General features: G+C 38.8%; 1 protein-coding gene across 1 annotated transcript in view; it reads right to left on the bottom strand.

Moving 5' to 3' along the window:
* The window catches only part of CPED1 (cadherin like and PC-esterase domain containing 1), a 2,422,552-nt gene that overhangs the window by 185,192 nt on the left and 2,213,093 nt on the right, over nt 1–24,267 (bottom strand). The window contains exon 22 of the mRNA XM_044087326.1: nt 22,156–22,302. Coding sequence (XP_043943261.1) covers nt 22,156–22,302 — 147 coding nt within the window. The remainder of the gene's footprint in view (nt 1–22,155; nt 22,303–24,267) is intronic.

Below are 24,267 nucleotides of genomic sequence, written 5' to 3'. Positions count from 1 at the left end.
AAAAATTAATTTGAACAATGGGATTCACCCTATGCAACATAGACAAAACACATTTTTCCACGTAGGTGATTTTTCATCCTTGCCACAGTAGAAGTGCTTGCCAAAAATTCTCATTAATTATATATAAATACACATGACAGAGTGTGTGCTTAATCATATATATGCGTGACATGATAAGGTCTGGTTTATACATTTATGTGTATATGAGTATCATTGAAGTCTGAAGTTCATCCAGGGCCAGAAAATGCAATTAGGATTACAGAAACATAATTGTCAGTATACAATTTAGCTGCTTATGCTATAATTAGCATGCCATGGTGTTTGCCATTTTCGGCGGCTCTACACAGTGTGTAAAACCACTTACTGAATACAAAATGGCACTATCATGTGAGCATCATACTGTGACATGCACATGGTTTTTACAGACCTTGTAGGCTTTATTGAATCTGTACCCATGCCTTTTTAGATTAAAAATAGAGGTTCCAGAGAAGTAACTGTTACACTAAATCAAAACTAACATAAATAAACAAATAGCAACACGGCTTAAAATTTAATAAAGAAATAATAATAAAATAATAATACAAACTTTCAGTTCAAAGACACTTCATCAGGTTTAAAGACATCTCAACCAACAGATATTAAATAGTACATAATTAATTATCCAATCAATGATACAAGCCATGTAATCTCAAGACCAGTTTTAAAGAGCAAAATTCATTTAAAACTGGTTCATTTACAGCATTAAAGTGTAAAATCCATTTATATTCATAATATTCAGTTAAAGTAACAATCATCATGCATTTTTTCTTATTATTTTTTTCTTTTTCTGGTTCTCTTTTTTCCACTTTATTCAAAATGATGTGTAATAACAATACTAACTAATTATACAATTATATATATTTTTATAGATAGTTTTTAGGGTTCTTGTACACAGACCTGAAGAAGTCTAGAGGACAAAAGTGATATTTGTTAACAATAGGTTATGAAAATAGAATATGATTTTTACAATTGATTTTTTACATGCAAAGTGTATATGTATATATTATATATATTTTTTGATTGCCACGTGGACTAAGGTTGATATATTTCCAGCTATGTAGTATATTGTCTTGGATAAAATCACAGACTTAATAATCTGCTTAATAATCTGGCTAAGTAAGAGGTACCACATCATTATAAATTTTATTTAAAGTACAGAAGGGTTATACTATTATGACAGCTACTAAGTAGGGCAGGAACAGCTCAAATGTCACACTGATGGGGGAAGGGGGTCTATATTAGATGAGCGACTGTTCCAATGTTCGAATCAGATGGTCAACATCATATGATCGAACGTCGGAAAGGTCGAAGGTGAAAGTCAACGGCTTTTCACATGCAGAATGGGAAATTTTCCCTTTCTGCACTGAAGTGCGTTCTCGGGTTGGTATATTTAAGTAGGGGGTGTGGGAGTGCAGGGGGCTTGCCCCCCTGCTCAGAGTGGTAAGGTAAGTTTTTTATTTTTTATTTATTTTATTATATAGTCGATGTTTCAAATTTCGCTCATATGAGTTCGCTCATGTGAGGTTCGAAATTTTGAAACTTCGACTATATAATATAGACCCGGGGGAAGGGATGTGAATTTAACGTGTACCAATAACACTTTGTTTTACAGCACAATAAGCCACTCCTTTGCCTGATAACAAGTATATAAATATTTAGAAAGCTTGTGATGAAACTATTACTCTATTTTTGTTTTACTTGGATCGCTTGTCTGTGTACTTAAGAAAGGATTTTCGACTGGAAACAGACTGCCTGCCTTGCATGGATTACATTTGAATAGTTAGTAATTCTGTACCATTATATATTTTTTATTATTTTATTTTGACTTGACGAGTTTAAGTTCGCTACTTCTACTACTTTTGTCTGATTTGATTAATATACAGTGATTAACTAGAGATATATGGACTGAAAATCTTCTGCATAGAGAAGTTTCTTTACACTGTTTTGACATAGGGAACCTCCAAACACTGGACATGCCTCAGTTTGGATTTGTCAAGGGCAGGTTATACTTTCGCAACCTGGTGGATTTTTTGAAAAGGTTTCCAAAGCACTTTATAAAGGCAAAATAGCACACACCACATACCTCGACCTGGCCAAAGCTTTTGAAACAATTTCCCAGTCAGGCATAGTAGAAAAGCTAAATAAACTGGGAACAAAGCCCTATGTCACCTGTCTCACAGATAGAATGCAGATTATCAAAATAAGGGAAGTTACCGCCGCAAAGAGACCAGTCACCAGTAGAGTCACCTTGGGCTCTGTGCTGGGATATTTCCTATTTGGCATCTACATTTCTGAAGTAAAAGCTAATACCAACATACTCTGGGCTGACTAAGTTTTCAGATGAATGTAAGCTAGGAGCAGTCATTGAATCCCCAAATTACTTAGCCATCTTGCAGGAAGGTTTGTCTGATATAAATAACTGGTGCCAAAATCATGGACTGAAACTAAATGCCAAAAATGCATTATTGTATCCTTTGGGAAATCATCTACCCTGGGGAACTACCACATTGACAATAATAATTGACCTAAGAGTTGACCCAGTTGTTCAGGATTTGGCAACTTATGTAGAAAAGTGACCTAACCTTTGACCAGCATGCATATATTGTTGTAAGAAGTTCATTCTATATTGCACAGCTTATAAATAAAGGGATTGTGCTTAGATCTAGGGATGTCATTGCCTTCTTTTACTCAGCCCTCATTAGGACAGTCATTGAATATAATGCCCCCTTTGGCATGTTTCTGTACAGATGCATGCAACAACTGGGCCGACCCCAGAGATACCTTATTAAAAGGATACAAGACTTAAACATGCCCTACGTTGTCTGACTTAAAGCCCTGTCACTATACTCAGTATCCTACAGAATGCTAAGAGGTGACCTGTGTCTGGCATACAAGCCAACCTCTGACACATTACTAATGGATTTATTGCACATCAGCAAATCAAATGCCATAAAAAATACTAGGTCTAGGGATCTAAACCTCTTCTGCAACATCAACAGAATGATTTGGAGGACAGGTATATCTCACAGATGATACTGCTACTGGGGAATAGAATCCCCATCCATATAAAACAAAGTTCATCCCTGTCTATATTCAAGCACAACTTAGATCTATGGATGGAAAACATAAAATTTACCCCAGGACTTCCCCCTGTACTACTAATGGAGAGAGGCAGCTCCTAAATGCTTTATCCTATGCATCAGTCCCCTCAAATTATCTATGGTATGGTTTCAGTTATTCTCATTAGGGCTAATATATAATTATCAAGCATTGGATTGGTAAACTCAATCTATAACCAAATGCAATAGGTTATTTCAAGCAGAAAAAGGGAAATTGCCTAGGCTTGAAATGACCCATAATGGCAGCTAGCCTAGTACTTACCTATGAACCAATGACCCTTAGTGATCACAGCTGTGAGTGTGGATAGCTTGTATATCAAGCTTCCATCATGAATCCCATTTATTCTTTTCATTCTTTTATTCATTTCTTGATTAGCTGCATTAATCTGTTCAGGGCTGCACGGGAGAATACACTATGTCAGCTTTCAGTGGGTGTAAGGAAGGAAACTTGCTTTGTTGTGTTTTGTGGATTGTGTATTTGTACACAATTTGTATTGTGTATTTGTGTATTGATAGGGTGCCTAGAGAGGAGCTGTGGTATTGTATGAGGAAGTCAGGAGTGGCAGAGAAGTATGTGAGAGTGGTTCAGGATATGTACGAGGGTAGTGTGACAGTGGTGAAGTCTGCAGTGGGAGTGGTAGATGCATTTAAGGTGGAGGTGGGATTACATCAAGGATCAGCTCTGAGCCCTTTCTTATTTGCAATGGTGATGGACAGGTTGAGAGACGAAATCAGACAGGAGGCCCCATGGACTATGATGTTTGCAGATGACATTGCCATCTGTAGTGAGAGTAAGGACCAGGTGGAGTGAAGGTCAGCAGGACTAAGACAGAATATGTGTGTGTGAATGAGAGGGAGGTTAGAGAAATGGTGAGGATGCAGGGAGTAGAGGTGGTGAAGGTGGATGAGTTTAAGTACTTGGGATCAACAGTTCAGAGTAAGGGTAAGCGTGGAAGAGAGGTGAAGAAGAGAGTACAGGCAGGGTGGAATGGGTGGAGAAGAGTGTCAGGAGTGATTTGTGGCAGACGGGTATCAGTAACAGTGAAAGGGAAGGTCTACAAGAGGGTAGTGAGACCAGCTATATTGTATGGGTTGGAGACAGTGGCACTGACAAAAAGGCAAAAGTCAGAGCTGGATGTGGCAGAGTTAAAGATGTTAAGATTTGCATTGGGTGTGACAAGGATGGACAGGATTAGGAATCAGTATATTAGAGAGTCGGCTCAGGTTGGATGGTTTGGAGACAAAGCCAGAGAGGTGAGATTACTTTAGTTTGGACATGTGGTGAGGAGGGATGCTGGGTATATTGGGAAAAGGATGCTAAGGATGGATCTACCAGGTAAGAGGAAAAGAGGAAGGCCTAAGATAAGGTTTATGGATGTGGTGAGAGAGGACATGCAAGTGGTTGGTGTGACAGAGCAATATGCAGAGGACAGGAAGAAATGGAAACAGATAATCCACTGTGGTGACCCTTAATGGGAACAGATGAAAGAGAAGAAGGAAGGAAACTTGCTTTGGATAAGATACCATTTATTCCAAGATGCATAAACTTGTCTATGCATGCCACACACACTAATTTTGTGTTTCTGCCTGTTCACGTTCAGCATGTCTTAGAGATAGTGAAAAAAGCTGGAATTCCTTCACATTTTTATATTGCTGCTTCTTCAGCACTAGCTATTCTTTAATATTGTATAATCATTTGAAACTTTTCTCTTCCGGTCCCCTTTGCCCAGTATGGTTAAAATAATTAACAATAAATAAGTACACAAGTAAGTAATTAAGTAAATAAGTAAAAGTCTGAAACTAGGAATTCCTCTTCACCATAGCCTCCGTGTTAAGGAGCTGCTACACTTTTTTGTCTGTTTTGCTAAGCTAAGAATGCCACATGGTCTAGGATGTTACTGTTTATAATATAGCTCTGATGCTGTTAAAATAAAATTACTTTTTATTGCCAATATCTTCAAAAATTCATTGCTTGCATTTAAAGCATTTGGTTACATTTTGTGTTATTCAGTATAGCTGTCTCTGTTTAAAAGATAAATGCTTGCAAATGTTCTTTTGAGGACAAAGATTGACTGGGGATGTCATCCACTGATTACTTAAGTATTTTTTTTACAGTTAAGTTAAATTGGCTTTATTTGTTTCAAATAATTCTAATGATAAAGGAACTTCTGTTAAAATGAAGATAGCTGTCAGGTAATTAATGCACCAGGGTACACTTTAGTGCCCTAAAATGTTGAATCTATATAACATGGAGCATGTAAGACTTGCCTTAGGTAACCTGGTGGAACAAAGTTGCAACTGGCAAATTGAGCATTTGAAATTAATGAATATTTCTGAAACAGCCTACTAAAAAACAATGACCAAGGCTGCGCTTTTCTTGCTGTGTGGTCTGCTTCTGTAACAAAGAAACAATTCAGCTGTCCTTTGTTCTTTAGGTTTTTCATTAATAAGTGTCTGACAATATTCTATTATCTGATTAATGGATATCATAATCTTGCAGGCCTGAAAATCTGAACGTTTGTTCCTCGGTATTTGACTGTTCCACAACTACTTTATTTATTTATTTACTATTTGATGATCAGGTAAGTGGGTTGGTCTATTCACCCTTTTCAGCCGTGACCTAGGATCAAAAGAACATAGTAAATGCACTAATATAACAGATCATCATACAAAATCACTATGGGGAAAAAGGGCAAAATGCTTATTTAAATTGCAGGTATGCTGGTTGCCTCTACTCGGAATGTTAGGGCTGCAGAACAGCTGAAGAATAATCAGTATAAACTGATTATACAGAACAAATTGCAGAATAATTTCACATCTTATAAATAAAACACTATTGGCACCTGAAAAAATTGATAAAACAGTAGTATGCTGGAATTAACTGGAAGCAACTGAAATGAGACTGGAATGAATGTCTTCATCTGTTAATAATGCATACTTGTGCTGAGCAGGTGCCAGGCTCTTCTTTATGGGCCATGTCTTCTTGTACCTTTCATAATAAAGTCTGCAAACTGTAGTTCGGTTAAGAATGCTTCATTATGTACAAATGTCAGCAATATCCAAATAACATAATATTCTGGAATGCTGGATAACAGTGAGAGTTCTTATAAATATATCCAAAGGTTCTGCACATATATTCTGTTTCTCCTGGATAATATCAACTGAAACAGTCTTTTCCTCCTCAATAGTGTCACTGATATTCTGGACTGCTGGATATCTGACCCAACTTCTATACTCAGACTTAAGTGTCTGTACTGCAAGGACTTTCTGCATATCAGTCCAAATGAACTAACTTAACTCACTCAAATTGGAACCTGTGTTCTGAGAGACAGCCTTACAAGACTATCTGCAAATATACAGAGCTGAGTATAGTTTTCTTTATTATAGAGTTTAATTGTTGCTTAGATATCTGTTGTCTCACTGTTCTGAGAGTCTGATGTGCAAATATACAGAGCTGAGTATATTTTTTTTGGTTTTATAGTTTATACTATTAGTGGTTGCTCAAATCTCTGCTGAAACTGTCTTCCCACCCCCCACCCCCATTTTCTGCCTTGTCTTCAGCTGATATAACTGTTTTTATAGCTTGTGTGTAACTTACTCAAGGTTCCCTTAATTTGACCTGTTAATAGCAGCCTGCATTTAAATTGGAACCTGTGTTCTGAGAGACAGCCTTACAAGACTATCTGCAAATATATAGAGCTGAGTATAGTTTTCTTTATTATAGAGTTTAATTGTGGCTTATATATCTGTTGTCTCACTGTTCTGAGAGTCTGATCTGCAATATACAGAGCTGAGTATATTTTTTTTGGTTTTATAGTTTATACTATTAGTGGTTGCTCAAATCTCTGCTGAAACTGTCTTCCCCACTCCCCCTCCCTGTTTTTGGTTTGTAGTTTAAAGTTGGTGGCTTTTGCAGTGCCCTCCCCACTGTAGATTTGATCTAGGACACTCCCCCAGTCCCATCTCTTTACCACATTCTACCTAATAAACCCTTTCTGCACTTGCTTTTAGTCCTTTTTAATTTAATTGCATTTTTTTAAACTGTTTGGTCTAATATTGCTACATACTCAAGTGTGCTAGCTTGCACTGCATGTGAATTGTTTTTACTACTGTTTTTGCTACTTTTCTGTAAAAAAAAAAAACTGTAAGCCTGTTTCCTACCTTTCCTGTAACTAGTGTTCCAGATACAGATTTGCTGTATCCAGGACTGTTTGTAAGCTTCTGAGCCCCCCCAAGCCTTTCTGTGTTGGAGGGAAGCCTTCTAGCTTATCAGTGGGAGTGGTAAGCATTAGGTAACCTGTCTACCACATAAGGAGTGGTTCTGGCCCAGAATTTGTAATTATTGGCCGTTTGGGCAATCTTCCATCTCTCTCAACTTTCTGATTTGAAAGCCTGCATTTGCACTTGTTTCTGTCCTGTAACTCGTCTAATGCAGATACAGATTCTTAGTTTTAGCACTTAAATTTGCTTATTCATACTCAGCACTTGTTCAGAACTTGTAAGCACTAAATAAGCTACTAATTACTATAGCACTCAATCTTCCTCATTACCTAAAGGAAAACAGTTTTTGTACTTACTTTTCTCACTGGCGTTGAGAAAAACAGCTCTTGTACTCACTTTCCTCACTTATCTAGAGGAAACTAGTTTTTTATTCAGGCATATCCAAGGGTCAGCTCCCAGTGTTCTCCCCTGTCTATCTGATGAATCTGGGCATCTTGAGGCAATGTAGAAATTGCCTCATGTACACAGACAACCCTCTCCTCCTACCACTCAACACTACAACCTGTGAGAGATGCACTTATCTAGCCAAACTGGAGATAAAGCTCTCACCAACCAAGACTGAACCTGACAGTCATGAGGAGAAGGTAAACATTTGCACCACACCACACTCATCACATAGTCTCACTACGTCTGCACCACCAAAATCCACACATAGAAACTCAAAAACATTCGCGGAGGCTCTCAATAATAATCTGCCTAAGCAACAGAGACCTCCAAAGCAGAAACACAAGCAACCTCCACCCCCCAACACAACCCAAATGACACATGGCCCACAGATTCAGTGTGCCACTCAAACACAGCCAATAAGGCAAAACAACATACCCAACACACTAGTCATAGATGACTCTATAGTCAGGCACACTGATGTCCCACTCACCAGACTAAACAAAGAGAAGGTTACTGTCAGCTGCCTGTCGGGTGCCAAGATCCGCCACATAACCCACGCACTCAGGTCACTCCACAACAAGTATAAATATGACTCTGTCATTGTCCGCGTTGGTGTGAATGACCTGAGACATACCTCCCTGGACTACATGAAAAGAGATATGGAAGAGCTCTGCGATCTTGTAGCCCAGGCAGGTATGACCCTAGCCCTGAGTAGCATTCTGCCATCACCCAGAATGATACCGCAGTACAAGGACAAAATGATTGATTTCAACAATTGGCTAAGCTTCTGGTGTCATTCAAAGGGGATCCAGTATCTGTCTGCTTGGGATGACATGGTCGACAGACCATGATGCTTTGCCACAGATGGCCTGCATCTGTCGCCCCCTAGGATTCTGGATACTGGCTAAGGCTCTTGCTACCCCTATAGTGCCTTTTTAGGCAGGGTTCAAGTAACACATTCACCACCATAACAGGAACAGGTAAGCAAAAACTGAGGGTAATGCTACTCAATGCTAGAAGTCTAAATATCAAAATGCACTCACTTGAGCCACTCCTTAAAATGGAGAACATTGATATCTGTGCAGTGACTGAGACCTGGTTCAATGCTCCAGAGAGCACCCCTGCACTACCAGGCTATAACTCATACCACACTTTTCGGCCATCTAACCTGGACCAAAACACCAAAGGTGGGGGTGTGTCCATATTCATTAAGGATATCCACACCTCCAGGCTAGTTGCTCAGCATAATGCATCCGAGGTTATCCAAGTGCAACTAACTCTTGGCAAAACTACAATCCAAATTGTAGCTTGCTACAGATCCCCCACCATGCCTCAGGATTCCCACTCCTCTTTTCTTGATGTACTGAAAAATATTAGGGTTCAACCAAACACCCTAATAATGGGCGACTTCAACTACCCCACCATTAACTGTGAAAACTACTCATGTACTAACTCCTTAGTGCAACGCTTTCTGGAATTCATAAACTCCAATGCCCTAGATCAACTTATCCACACCCCCACCAGGGGCAACAATATCCTAGACCTAGTCATTACCAACATGAGTGACCAGTGTTCCACACCTGAAGTCAACTCCTCGTTGGTCCGATCCGACCATAAGCTAATCACCCTTGATATCCACATCACACCCCTACCCCCCCATTAAGGAAACCACAGTAAGAAATTTCTCCAAAGCCAACTTCATGCTTCTTAAGACATAAGTAGTGAACTTCATGACACCCATGCAGATGGACAATACAGTTACAACTGCTGAATCCTACGCAAATGCACTGTATAAGCACCTACATGAGTGCATGGATCGTGCTATCCCAAACAGAACCAAGACACAATCCTCCAAAAAAAGGAAGCCAATCTGGTGGTCCCCTGCCATAAACAAACTGTACAACAGAAGGAAGAAACTGTTGCAAAAGAGAGTAAAATCCCATGAGTGGAGGAGCTCCCTGGTCAGCCTCAGTAAGAAGCTGGGATCCCTTATAAGATCCTCCAAAGCTAGCTACGAAAATAAAATTGCCAATAATTCCAAGGACAACCACAAAGCATTCTATAGCTATGTCAAGAATCTCAATGGCAACACCCAGATCTGCTCTGAGTTACAGCACAAAGGCATGAAAATTACAGAACCAACTGATATTGCCAACATCCTGGCAGATAGGTTCAGTGCTAACTTTACCCCCCCTCACTCCCTAAAGGGCCTATATCTATACAGGAAGAATGCAGAGTCCCTGTAATCACAACTACGCAGGTGAAAGCTGCACTCTCTAAAGCCAAAAACACAGCATCAATGGGACAGGACAACATCCCAGGCTGCGTTTTACATGAACTTCAGAATGAACTGGCTCCCCACTTAAGCACCATGTTCAATAATACCCTTGCATCAGGCTTTGTGCCCACTGAATGGCGCACAGCAACAGTTATCCCACTCCACAAAGGGGGAGCCACCACTGATCCCGGGAACTATAGACCTATTAGCCTGACGAGCCTGGTCTGCAAAGCCATGGAACGTATCATCATGGAACTCATAAACAAAGACATTGGTAACCTCCAAACTCTGGATCCCACCCAGTTCGGGTTTGTGAAAGGCAGATCATGCCTTCTGAACATTGACTGACTTCTTTGAGGCAGTCACCAAAGCTGTAGATGAGGGTAAAGTGGTTCACACAGCCTATCTTGACCTCGCCAAGGCTTTCGATACCATCTCCCATTCTGGAATTATAGCTAAACTCAATAAACTAGGCATAAATCCCTACATCACAAGATGGGTTGCCGACTGGCTCACTGACAGAACCCACACTGTAAAAGTTGTAGACTCCAAATCTGACCTCAAACCAGTGACAAGTGGAGTACCACAGGGTTCTGTCCTGGGACCGCTCCTGTTTGGTATCTACTTCAATGAAGTATAGGCTAACACAGAAGGCCTCTGGCTAACGAAGTTCGCAGATGACTGCAAACTAGGAGCCATAGTCAAGTCCCCAAATGATGTGAACATCCTACAGAAGGGCCTCTCTGAGACAGATGCCTGGTGTCAGAGCCATGGCCTCAAACTCAATGCCAAAAAGTGCAGTGTCATCTCCTTTGGTAAAAACTCTGTACCCATGAACTACCACATAGGCAGCAATCTACTTAACACCGAATGCGTGATAAGGGACCTTGGGACCAGGGTGGACAGTAGTCTCTCTTTTGATAGTCACATCGCCACAGTAGTCAGGAAGTCCTTCTACATGGCACACCTCATCATAAAAGGGTTCTCATCCAGGAAAAAAGAGGTCATCATTACCCTCTACTCATCACTCATTAGACCAATTATAGAGTACAACGCCCCTTTTGGAATGTACCTCACAAGACATCTGCAGCAGCTGGAAAGGCCACAGAAGTACCTCACAAAGAGGATTACTGGACTCAAACAAATGCCCTACACTAACCACCTCAAAAAACTCCAGCTTTACTCCGTAGCATATCGCCTACTCAGAGGTGATCTCTGCCTAACATATAAAGCTATGTCAAACCCAGAGCTGTTGGACATGCTACACCTAAAAAATCCCAATCCCTCCGAGCTACACGCTCTAGGGACCTAAACCTTGTCACCACAATAAACAGGACATGCTGGAGGGATAGATTCCTATCCCAGAGACTTCCCATACTCTGGAACAGGCTATCCATCTATGTCAAGCAAAGTTCTTCATTAGCACTCTTCAAGAAAAATCTTGATGAGTGGATGGGAAATAGGAAATACACCCTGGGGATCACTTCTGTGTCTCTGCTCATCAGTGGCACAGGAAAATAACTTTCTTGGGTGGCGTAAGCCAGGGAACTTGTTGGCTAGGCTTGCATAGGCCCTTGGGCCGATAGCCTAGTACCTACCTATGAACCTATGAACTGACCTTGTCTGAAGTATTTTCTAATAATACCAAAAACCCCGTAATGTTCTACACACCTCTTTACCCCGATCTAACAGCACCATGGACATCAACTTTTGATTCTTTAAAAGCCACTTTATATAATTTGATGGTACTTTTGTAAACATTGCTCTTAAATCTACTATTGCTAAGTTTGTGATATTAATTAATATCAAACCTCTAGTAGAGCCAGTTGTGTTGTTAGGTTACAGATGTTTTGCATTCTTCCTTGCAACATCTAAGCCACATTGTATTGTCCCTTACTGCTGTTATACCGTGTACTGTTGTGTCATCATAATGGTTGGTCATTCTGTTTTATTGCTTCTTGTAGATTCTGCTGTTGTGATAGCTGAACATGCATCCTGATTTGTCTCACTGCTTTTACAGCATCCTTTCCAGATTGATAACTCATTTCACTGTATTTCCATGACCTGCTGTTGTGGTATCAGAACCCGTTTCCTATTTTCTGTCACTGTACTTGTATAGTGTGCTGTTGCACTACCTGAACTAGGTTGCACAGGTTTCTGATTAATCTCACTGCATTTGTCTACTGACTGACTTTTGTGGCATCTGAGATGGTTTGCTAACCCATTCCTTGCTCCAGTTATAGCAAGCAGGCCGGTGTCTGATGATTCATCTTTCTGCACATGGTAGCTCATCAAAGTTTTTATATCTCTACTAATGCGACCTGATTTTGTGGTAATTGCAGCATTACTAAGCTGTTTGGTAAAATCATATACCTCCTACCTCATTAGTACAATAATCAGCTCAGCGTTGTATACCAGAATATGGAAAACATGAGACCATAGTCAGCAGTTACACTGTATGTCGCCAGCTTGTTATAGGCACCCTGAGTCCATGCATTAACTGCCCCATGATTACTGACAGCCATCTTCTTCTACCACTTGAGCCATGGCCTCAAGCTAAATGCCAAAAAGTGTATAGTCATCTCCTTTGGCAAAAACAAAGTGCCCAGAAATTACCACATAGGTGGTAATCCATTAAGTACAGAAGAAGTAATTAGGGACCTGGGGACCCAAGTTGATAGCAATCTCTCATTTGCCAACCACGTGGCCAAAGTGGTTAGAAAAACATTTTATATAGCCCACCTAATCATGAAGGGATTCACATCTAGATCAGGGGAGGTCATCATGCCTCTTTACTCATCCCTCATCAGGTCCATAATTGAGTACAATGCCCCTTTTGGGATGTACCTTACCAGATACCTGCAGCAACTGGAAAGACCCCAAAAGTACCTCACCAAGAGGATCAAAGGGCTCAAACAGATGCCATATGCTGCCCAGTTAAAGAAACTCCAGCTCTACTCAGTGGCATACCGCCTGTTCAGAGGCAATCTGTGCCTGACATATAAAGCCATGTCCAACCCGGAATTAATGGACATGCTGCACCTCAGAAAATCCAAATCCCATCGTGCTACTCGCTCGAGAGACTTGAACCTCAGCACTGAAATAAATAGGACATGCTGGAGGGACAGATTCATAACCCAGAGGCTCCCTTCACTCTGGAATAAAATCCCAGTCCAGGTTAGGCAGAGTCCCTCATTGACTCTCTTCAAGAGGAATCTTGATGAGTGGATGGGAGATCGTAGGTTTACCCCGGGTATCACTTCTGTGTCACTGTTAGACAGAGGCACAGTATACTAACCTCGAAAAAGGGCATAGCAAAATAAATTTAAAATGGGTGGCGAAAGCCAAACACATTCTGGCTAGGCTTATAAATGCCCTAGGGCAGATAGCCTAGTATGAACCTATGAACCTATGAACAAATTGAATCCATTTGCAAGAGGTGTAAACACTTATTAAATCTGAAGGCGAGCATCTCATCTTAGATCCCAGGATTCAACAAGTCACAAGAGCACTTAAGTTCCTTCATAACAGTTAAACATATGACTTAGTTGGAATCTACAAGACAGTTACTGATGTAAGATATGCATCCTTGGAGTACACAAAGACAGAGATGATGCAGATCTGAGGCTGCTATGAAACAAGTCTTTTGCACTATCCTACCATCTTCAAAAATGATGCCACTACATAAACAGGAGCTAATTGAGTTCTATAACTGGATTATTTGTTGGTGTCATTCCAGGGGCATCAGATGTGTGTGTCAGTCTGGAAGGGAATGATTGATGGTCCTACCTGTTTTCCCATGGATGGCCTGGATCTCTCTCTCTCTCTCTCTCTCTCTCTCTCTTGGGGGCTTTTGCGTATTAGCCAAAATTCTTTCCACTCCCATAGTACCTTTTTATGCAACATCAGTCTCCTTCATCTACCAACTTAGACAAAAAATCAAACCTATATAAAGGTAATGCTGGCCAATGTTAGAAGTCTAAATAAGACAATACACGCCTCACAAGATTTTATGACCTTACAAAATGTTAGGATTTGCATCATCATGAAAATGTTGTCTAAATACAGCGATAACACCCTGTCTACCAGGATTCAAGGCCAACCACTTATTCAGACCCAGCTCTGGACATGACTGTGGTACAGGAGGTGGTGGCGGTGGTGTGACCACATTCCTATGAAGTCTCAAGGACTCAAAACTTATACAGCAAAGCAATGACCTTGACCTCCTCCACATTCTAGTTACCATCCATACGATCTCTTACCATATCCTAGACAGCTAGAGGTCTCCCCTCTTTGACACCCACAGCCTAAAAGGCATAACTTAAACAAACTGGAGTCCCTCTCCAACAAATTAAGAGTATTGATCTTAGGGACATCAACTCTTCATCCATAAATTGGGAAACTTGCCTACTGCAAATAAATACACAAAACATTTCCTTGATTTCACCCATGTGAACTCTAGATTAAAGAGTACTAGGGGATTAAAATTACTAGATTTGTTTTTCATAAATATAGTTCTTAATATACTACATCCATAGTTATCTCATCACTAGTCAAATCTGACCACTCTTCAGTTGTATTTATCATGACAGCCAAATCCAACTTGCCAACAAACTCTACTGTCTTAAGAGATTTTTTTTTAAGACAAATCTATTGCAGCTAGATAATAACCAGATAGAACTTATCAGTCGATCAAAAAACTGATGCAAAAATTGCTCCTTCCCTTGAGGATCCAGTATCAAACACCTGTGCATTTACAGATAGCTTTTATTCACACCTTAATGCATGCATAGAGCCATTGGTCTTTGTTGAATGAAATGCAATGCTATGTTTAGCAATAAAACACTATGGCTAATTCTTAGTATAAACACACTATATGAATAAAGAAAAACAAAATCATTGTCCCGAAAAATAAACTTAGCAAATCACAATCCAGAAGTGAAATTAAGAGGTTAAACACAACACTGAGGTGTAAAATCAAACCCTCCAAAGTTAAGTATGAAATGAAAATTGCTACCTTTTAAATTCGAGACATAAATTATTTTTCTACTATGTTAGAAAGTTTAGGAGCAAACCGCAACACTGCACCAAACTGATACATAACCCCTACTCAGTCCCTGAGAACACAGCAAATATACTAGCAGATATATTTAGCTCAAATGTCAACCCCTGCCCCTACAAATGTTGCCCTGTATGCCATCATGTCTGCACCTACCCCAAAAATCACCTCTGATTATATCCTAAGGATACTGTTCAAAGGACACTAGGTCTATAGGTCCAGATAACGTGCCAGACTGCATCCTTGTCAGTATGAAGCACACTCTCACTATCTCATGGCTAAATTGGTTAATCTTCACCACTGAAACTGGCTTTGTGCCAAGATGTCTGGAACAGTTGTGGTCATTCCCTTCTAAAAAGGCACAACCGCTGTTGATACTGTGAACGGCTGACCAATAATCCTTACTAGCCTTATTTGTAAAACAAGCGTGCACCATTATGGAACTCATAAACCAAGATGAGTTTTGATAATGATGATTGGGTTTTACAATTGACAACTGTTTCACATGGTTATAGAGCTTTTAAATAGAACTCCCCCCCATAAAAAAAAAAAAAATATCTGGGAACTACTTCTCCTCTGGCTTTAAGGAGAGGAGCAAGTTCTTTGTCTGCCAAATACAGTATATCCATTAACAAGGAGAAAATACCTTAACATCTCAGAAGAAAGGACACCTGAGGTGATATAGGCTAGCTTTTCAAATGCCATGGTAGGTACACAAGAATGTTCTTTTGTGAAGTAACCGAAATTTAGAACAGATATCTGTTTGCTTTTGTTATTATTTTATCCTCTGTGTACAGACATGTAAGATATTAATTATGCCATTTTGTTGCACAGTATATTACAGTAATTAATATGTTATATTGTTGGATGCTATATTGATACAATATTATGATATAGTTGTTGTTCATGACGGTATCTAACATATATTGTGTTGTATTACTAAAGCTATCAAAAAAAAATTAGATAAGGATGGCGATCAACAAAATGGCTGCTTATTCAGCCATCACCAGACTATTACCATCTTAACATCTTCCATGAAATGGCATTTCATTAATCAACAAAATGGCTGCTTATTCAGCCATCACCAGACTATTACCATCTTAACATCTTCCATGAAATGGCATTTCATTAATCAACAAAATGGCTGCTTATTCAGCCATCACCAGACTATTACCATCTTAACATCTTCCATGAAATGGCATTTCATTAATCAACAAAATGGCTGCTTATTCAGCCATCACCAGACTATTACCATCTTAACATCTTCCATGAAATGGCATTTCATTAATCAACAAAATGGCTGCTTATTCAGCCATCACCAGACTATTACCATCTTAACATCTTCCATGAAATGGCATTTCATTAATCAACAAAATGGCTGCTTATTCAGCCATCACCAGACTATTACCATCTTAACATCTTCCATGAAATGGCATTTCATTAATCAACAAAATGGCTGCTTATTCAGCCATCACCAGACTATTACCATCTTAACATCTTCCATGAAATGGCATTTCATTAATCAACAAAATGGCTGCTTATTCAGCCATCACCAGACTATTACCATCTTAACATCTTCCATGAAATGGCATTTCATTAATCAACAAAATGGCTGCTTATTCAGCCATCACCAGACTATTACCATCTTAACATCTTCCATGAAATGGCATTTCATTAATCAACAAAATGTCTGCTTATTCAGCCATCACCAGACTATTACCATCTTAACATCTTCCATGAAATGGCATTTCATTAATCAACAAAATGTCTGCTTATTCAGCCATCACCAGACTATTACCATCTTAACATCTTCCATGAAATGGCATTTCATTAATCAACAAAATGGCTGCTTATTCAGCCATCACCAGACTATTACCATCTTAACATCTTCCATGAAATGGCATTTCATTAATCAACAAAATGGCTGCTTATTCAGCCATCACCAGACTATTACCATCTTAACATCTTCCATGAAATGGCATTTCATTAATCAACAAAATGGCTGCTTATTCAGCCATCACCAGACTATTACCATCTTAACATCTTCCATGAAATGGCATTTCATTAATCAACAAAATGTCTGCTTATTCAGCCATCACCAGACTATTACCATCTTAACATCTTCCATGAAATGGCATTTCATTAATCAACAAAATTGCTGCTTATTCAGCCATCACCAGACTATTGCCATCTTAACATCTTCCATGAAATGGCATTTCATTAATCAACAAAATGGCTGCTTATTCTGCCATCACCAGATTATTACCATCTTAACATCTTCCATGAAATGGCATTTCATTAATCAACAAAATGGCTGCTTATTCAGCTATCACCAGACTATTACCATCTTAACATCTTCCATGAAATGGCATTTCATTAATCAACAAAATGGCTGCTTATTCAGCCATCACCAGACCATTACCATCTTAACATCTTCCATGAAATGGCATTTCATTAATATTGTGTTCCAGTCATTAATTACTGAAAACTGTCACAATGCATAATTATCTTATCTCTGTAGATGTATGCATTACTCTTACAAAGTTTTTGATCTAGCTAGCCATTTGAGTCTCCTGATGAAATTGTACACATTTTGTTTTTGCTGTGATATTGTTACATATTATCAAATTTTCTTTGGTGGACAAAACCCTATCTTTTTTTGGGGACCCAGCCTTCACAGCACTCTTTTACTGACACGGTCCTTGACACAGTGATTAGTACTGTTCTGATGACTTCTTTACAATGAACATACCATAGTTTTACCTTTATAACGAATAGTAATACCTATGAATACATACATATAAATCCAGATATCATTACAACTCTGGACTTAAATAGTCTTAAAGTGATTATTTCATAAAAAATGTACCTTGCCACCACAGTATGTGTTGCACAATGTTCTGTTTCTTTTTTAATAACAATTTTTGAAAAATACCACTTTCCTCATGATTTTGTCACTGAGGCTAATCAATAAACTTTAGCCTCAGTGGTGATAGCTGAAGGAAAGCATGCAGTGTATATAGGACCAGTCTTTGGTTAACTGGTGCCCTACGCAAAAGGGCTACACAGCACCCCCACCACTTGGTGCCCCCATCCTGGCATACCTATACCATCCAGATTACTGGAAAAGGCCCACTGCTAGAGTGAAGCCCTAGGCAGCCGCCTAGTGGGCCTATGCCTAAGCCTGGCTATGAGTCTGTCCACAGTACATTAATGGATGCAACATTCCACATGCACAAAAATATGTTCATGAAGGTCTATGGACACACATAATGTTACTCCTTAGCAGATGTTACAGAGGTATGGACGCACATAATGTTACTCCTTAGTAGATGTTACAGAGGTATGGACACACATAATGTTACTCCTTAGTAGATGTTACAGAGGTATGGACACACATAATGTTACTCCTTAGTAGATGTTACAGAGGTATGGACACACATAATGTTACTCCTTAGTAGATGTTACACAGGGATACACTAAATTTATATGGGCCGTGGTTTAATAAAAACAATTTATAAAGATTTTGTATTAAAAATGGCTGAAATAGATTAGGAATCAAAGAATCATTTAACTGGTAAAATTCTTGTTATCGCAAACTAAAAAGCAAAAAAAGCACTTTGGCTATATACCTTCAAATTATTTGATATACATCTTTTAACATTAAATTCTTACTTCCTTGAAATTCATCAAATGATCAAAGTAGTGACAGAAAAGAAAAATATCTAGGTCATTACTTGGTGCTTTAATAAATACAATGAACAGTAATACTGTCTCCTAGCAGGTCATTGCCTTTTGTGGTGTTCTGCTTTCTAACATTAACTTGTCGACATTCATTTTTACTGCATTTCCATTACCCTGAAGTGTTTTGTGAACCTCAATTGTTTGCATTCCTTTTAATCAAACGCTAATCACACTCTCTATATTGTACTCTCAGAACACCACTCAAATGCATTAATGTTATTCAGATATTCTACATAGTAATACTAAGCCATTTATTAAACTGTAACCAAATCTACACAGGGCTGGGGGTCTCACTTGTTCTTTTTATAGATATTCTACATAGCTAATTAATTGTTGTGGTCGTGGTGGTGCAGCGGTTAGCATTGTCACCTCACTTGTGGCTGTGGTGGTGCAGCGGTTAGCATTGTCGCCTCCCAGCAAGAAGTTCTCCCATTTGATTCCCGTCTGGAGTGCCTTCTGTCTGGAGTCAGCATGTCCTCCCCATGGTCGAATGACATTTAAAGACATGCAGGTAGGCGCGTGCACGAATGGGTGTGCCTTCTTTGAAGGTTGAGCGTTGGGCTGGCAACTTGGCACAGTAAAAATCCACTGCCAATTATAAGTGGACCAGAGTTCTGCCATGGCGACCCCTAACCGGGAAAAGCTGAAAGACTTTTCTACATAGCTAATTAATTACTATGCAGAACCACATTTTGAAGTTAATTAGCACTCACATTTTCATTAATAACTGTTGTCTGTGGAGTTTTCATCGTTGCCTCACTTTTAATGTAGTACCAACCTAACTCTCAAATTCTTACCTCCAGAATTAGGGACAGATTCACAAGTAATAAGGGACAATCAGGTTCTGGGACACTTTTTAAAATATTATTGTAACTAACTTAAGAGATTGACAGAATAAGATAATGTGAATTAGCATGCATTTTCTCATGTAAAATACGTCAATAACTTTAATTATTGTCCTTATTTATTAACTGTAATCCACCCCTTTTTCTCCCCAAATTTCCAGTTTTATGTGGGATATAGTGAACTTTTGAGCCCAAATCAGGAACATCACTAAAAATCAGGGAAAGTTAAGAGGTATGGGCAACACACATTTTATTGCTCTAATCACACTCTAACAGTCTAATGAATTTAATTTCAGAATATTATTCATATGTCCTGCTATTAGCTACATATGTTCCTTGATAAAACTTAACCATTTGCACCAAGTGTTCACAGGGTGGGTACCCATCATTTATGACTATAGTGGCTCTGCATGGCTAAATAATTGCATTGCAGTAACACATTCAAATACTCTTTGGCATTGACATTTGTCTACATATTTATTACCTCTGGACTTTAACCAAAGACCCTTGGTTCTAATCATAGAATATACTTCACACGCACTCCCTATTATTTTCCAATGCTACTTGATAACAGTCATTTACTCAACTGGAACCAAGTATGTCTTGTATGGAGGTTTCACTGCTAACTGTTTACAGATGTTCCACGAAGCTATTCAGTTACTGTATAGACCCACAATTTAATGTTCATTAACGTTCACATTTTCCCTGTTGTCACTGACATTTTCCATGTTGTCTGGCATTTGATATACTGCTGGCATAAAGTATATAATTACATTGCATGAGACTGTGCCTGAAAATAGATATTCCACCATCAAGCACTCACATCTGGTTAGTAATGATAAACAAATCTATCTATCCATCTATCTATATATATGGCTTCCCTTCAGAAGCTCCGAATCCACATAAAAGCGAAAGTTTAGAAGCGCAAAATTCAAAACCTCAAATACCGGAGGTTTTGAATTTTGCACTTCTAAAGTTCCGCTATGGTCATTTATTCAGTTAAGTGTGTGTGTGTGTGTGTGTGCGTGTGTGTTAAGGGGTTTGGGTAGGGGCTGTGGTGTGTATCAGTGTATTTTGTTGCTGTGATATGTGTGTGCACAGAGAAAGTAGCTTGTGTGGTGGTGTTTTGTGTGTGTTTGTATGTAGTGCGACCACGGACTGAGAATATTTAAGTAGGGGGTGTGGGGGGTGCAGGGGGGCTTGCTCCCCTTCTTTCATGTAGTAGAGCGATAGTGTGTTTGTGTGGTGGATGGTGTGTGCACGTGTGTGTCTGTGTGCATGTGTGTGTGTGTGTGTGTGTGTGTGTGTGTGTGTGTGTGTGTGTGTGTGTAGTAAAACCGTGAAATTCAAAACTTCCGGTATTCGAGGTTTTGAATTTTGCAGTTTTTACTTTTCGTTTTGTGGATTAAACTTCTTGGACTCGACATACTGAAATTTGAGATTTCAGTATTTCGAGCTTCTGAAGTGAATCTATATATATATATATATATATATATATATATATATATATATATATATATATATATATATATATATGGGTCTACTGTATAACTTCGAAAACACACATCTTTGAAATTTGATAAACCCACACTTCTGCGAAAGTGCACTTAAGCGAAAGTGCACTTCCGCGAACATCGGTTCAATGAACCAATAAAAAAAACTATTAAACATTGTTTTTGCAGGGGGGGCAAGCCCCTCTGTGCCCCCCACACCCCCTACTTAAATATACCAACTCCGAGATTGCACTACAGTGGGGAAACACGCAAACTCCTTTTCCCCACTGTAGTGTGCTTCGGCATCCGTGTTCCTTAACAGTTCGTTGAACCGTTCTTCGCGGAAGTGCACTTTTGCAAAACTGAAAATCCGCTGTTCGTTATCGAACAAGTGGATTTTCGGTGTTTTCCAGTAGACCTATATATATATATATATATATATATATATATATATATATATGGGCTTGGGCTCTTGGGAGCTATATATATATATATATATATATATATATATATATATATATACATATATGTGTATATATATATATATATATATATATATATATATATATATATATATATATATATATATAGCTATCTATGACCACAACAAACCCTTAAACTCTGGTTAGATTTACTTCTTTCCTTAATTTTCATCACAGGTGGACATATAGGACATTACCCAAGAGTTCTGCCACCATTGTTCCCAGTCCCACAATGCATTGCAGTAACATCTGATGATATTGCTTCAATAATGTAGCACAAAACTATTGCCAGATTCATGTAGACTGCCGAAATATCTGAGTTAGTACGCTACCTAACTGGCTAGAGATTTTGAGTGAGGTATTTAGATCAAGATCATTCATATTTAAGCTTTGTTGAAGAATACTGCAAGATTTCAGTATCTGCTTACCTCATGAAAGTGGCAGGCACATTTCCCCTGCATAAATTCTTTATACCGTCCCACTGTAATACTGAAGGTGTCTACAACTTCGTATCCATATTGTTTTGCAGTATACAGTATTTTCAGGTTCTCCTCCCATAGATTCTGCACTTCATACTGCATTCAGATACAAAAACATACTTTGTGTCAACATACAGTTAGTTTATGACTTCAGACTATTAATTGTATGTAAATTAAGAGCTAGAATTTACAACTTAATTTCTTTGAATTCTTAGTCTTAGAATAATAATTATTCATTATGCTGTATAACCAGAGTTTATGAAATAGGCAGGTTTAGCGTATATGAAGCACAAAAATCAGTAGCCAATATTATTACAACACTCCCAGTGTTAGCTGATCAGTTAACTTTGTAAATGAGGTGGTGGTCTTGTCATCTGTCTCTTTCTAGAAACAACTCAGACTATAAGTGAAAAACATAAGAAAACATATTATGTGCAAATTATATGGACTTCTTAGTAGCAGTTGTTGAAAAATTTTTGCATGTCTGCATAATTTTTACATTGTTGCAAATATTCATATAATATAGTTAAAGCACACACACACACACACACACACACACACACACACACACACACACACACACACACACACACACACACACACACACACACACACACAAACTATTTGGTCATTTTCCAAGAGTAAGCAGGAAAGCAAGTACTGATGTAAATACTAATCCAAAACAAAAGAACCGAACATCAGCGGTTTAACAAACTCGGAACCTTAATAGCAAAACAAAAACTTGGAGATAAAAGCAGTCATAGTTTTGCGCTTTTGTCTTGTACAAAAGACATCACCAAAACCATAAAATAGGAAGTGAAACCAGTTTTACACACACAAAAACACGCAATCAGGTGACGGAAACCACTAAAACCCATGAAAATCTTAAAGAGACAGTGAATACATAAAGAATAACACTATTTACACTATTTACAGATTGGAAGTTCTCATTTTAAGAACTGATGATAGAAATACCATCATAATCCCTGGCAAATGCATGGGTTCTAATCTAAGTTGGCACAACATTGTTATTTCAGTCCCCTGTGTAGGCAACTGTTTGTATTTATTCCAAAAAAAAAAAACTTGAATCTTTTAAAACCTAAACAGGTTAGGGAATGCCTAGCAAGGGCACTCTTGCTATCAGCCTTCTGTAATACTATAAACATGCTCATAGATTCTTTTGTTGAAGGCATTGTTGGTTTTGCCTACATCAAACACTTGACACTGGGTGCACATCGAGGTATATGCCACCCTTTCAGAATAGCAATAAAGCTTGCCCCCCTTTTGCATGTTTCATGATAATGTCCACTAAGGGACCCATATAATTGTTCTCAGTGTAACAGTATTGAGGACATCTCTCACATTTCAGAGTCACCAGTAGTCTCGAAACAAGGTCAAGACAAGGTCTCTCCAATAAATTTTTGATGTTAGGTATCTTTTGTATGTGAATGTGGGCTGGCTGTTAACCAACTTCTGGGTCCCTTCATCGTAAGAAAGAACATGCCAATTCTTACAAATAATATGCTCAATATTCTTAACATCCAGGGAATATTGAAGGATCATGCACTTTTGATCAGCAAATTTATTGATGTCCTTCCGGTTAAATCCAATGAAATTCACCAAGCCTACCTTTTATAATAGCTGCATACCTCTCCATTCTCCCTTCGTATACCTCAGCTTGAATATCGTCCAAAAGGGAGATGGGGTAGCCTCAGTCTAAAAACATGCTCTTAAGGACTGAGACTTCATCTAGACAAGTGGCATTATTAGAAGTCAGCCTTGAGACTCTGATGAATTGACTTTTCAAAATTCCTTTCCTTTGGTGTAAAGGGTGGCAACTTATGAAAGACAAAAATGAATTGCAATGGGTAGGCTTCCCAATGTACCCAGGTTTCTAAACAACCATAACTTATTCTCTGGATATCAATATCTAAAAATTAATCTGCTGCACACCCAATTGGCATGTTTGCTTGTCTTTCGGCTTTTTCCCGGTAAGGGGTCGCCACAGTGGAATTCTGGTCCGCTAATGATTGGCAGTAGATTTTTTTACAAAACACCTAG

This window comes from Protopterus annectens, chromosome 11.part0, assembly GCF_019279795.1.
Source record: "Protopterus annectens isolate FY-2018-M chromosome 11.part0, PAN1.0, whole genome shotgun sequence".
Lineage (NCBI taxonomy): Eukaryota > Metazoa > Chordata > Ceratodontiformes > Protopteridae > Protopterus > Protopterus annectens.
The sequence above is the reverse complement of the archived record's forward strand: the minus strand, read 5'-3'. Positions and strand labels throughout refer to the sequence as shown.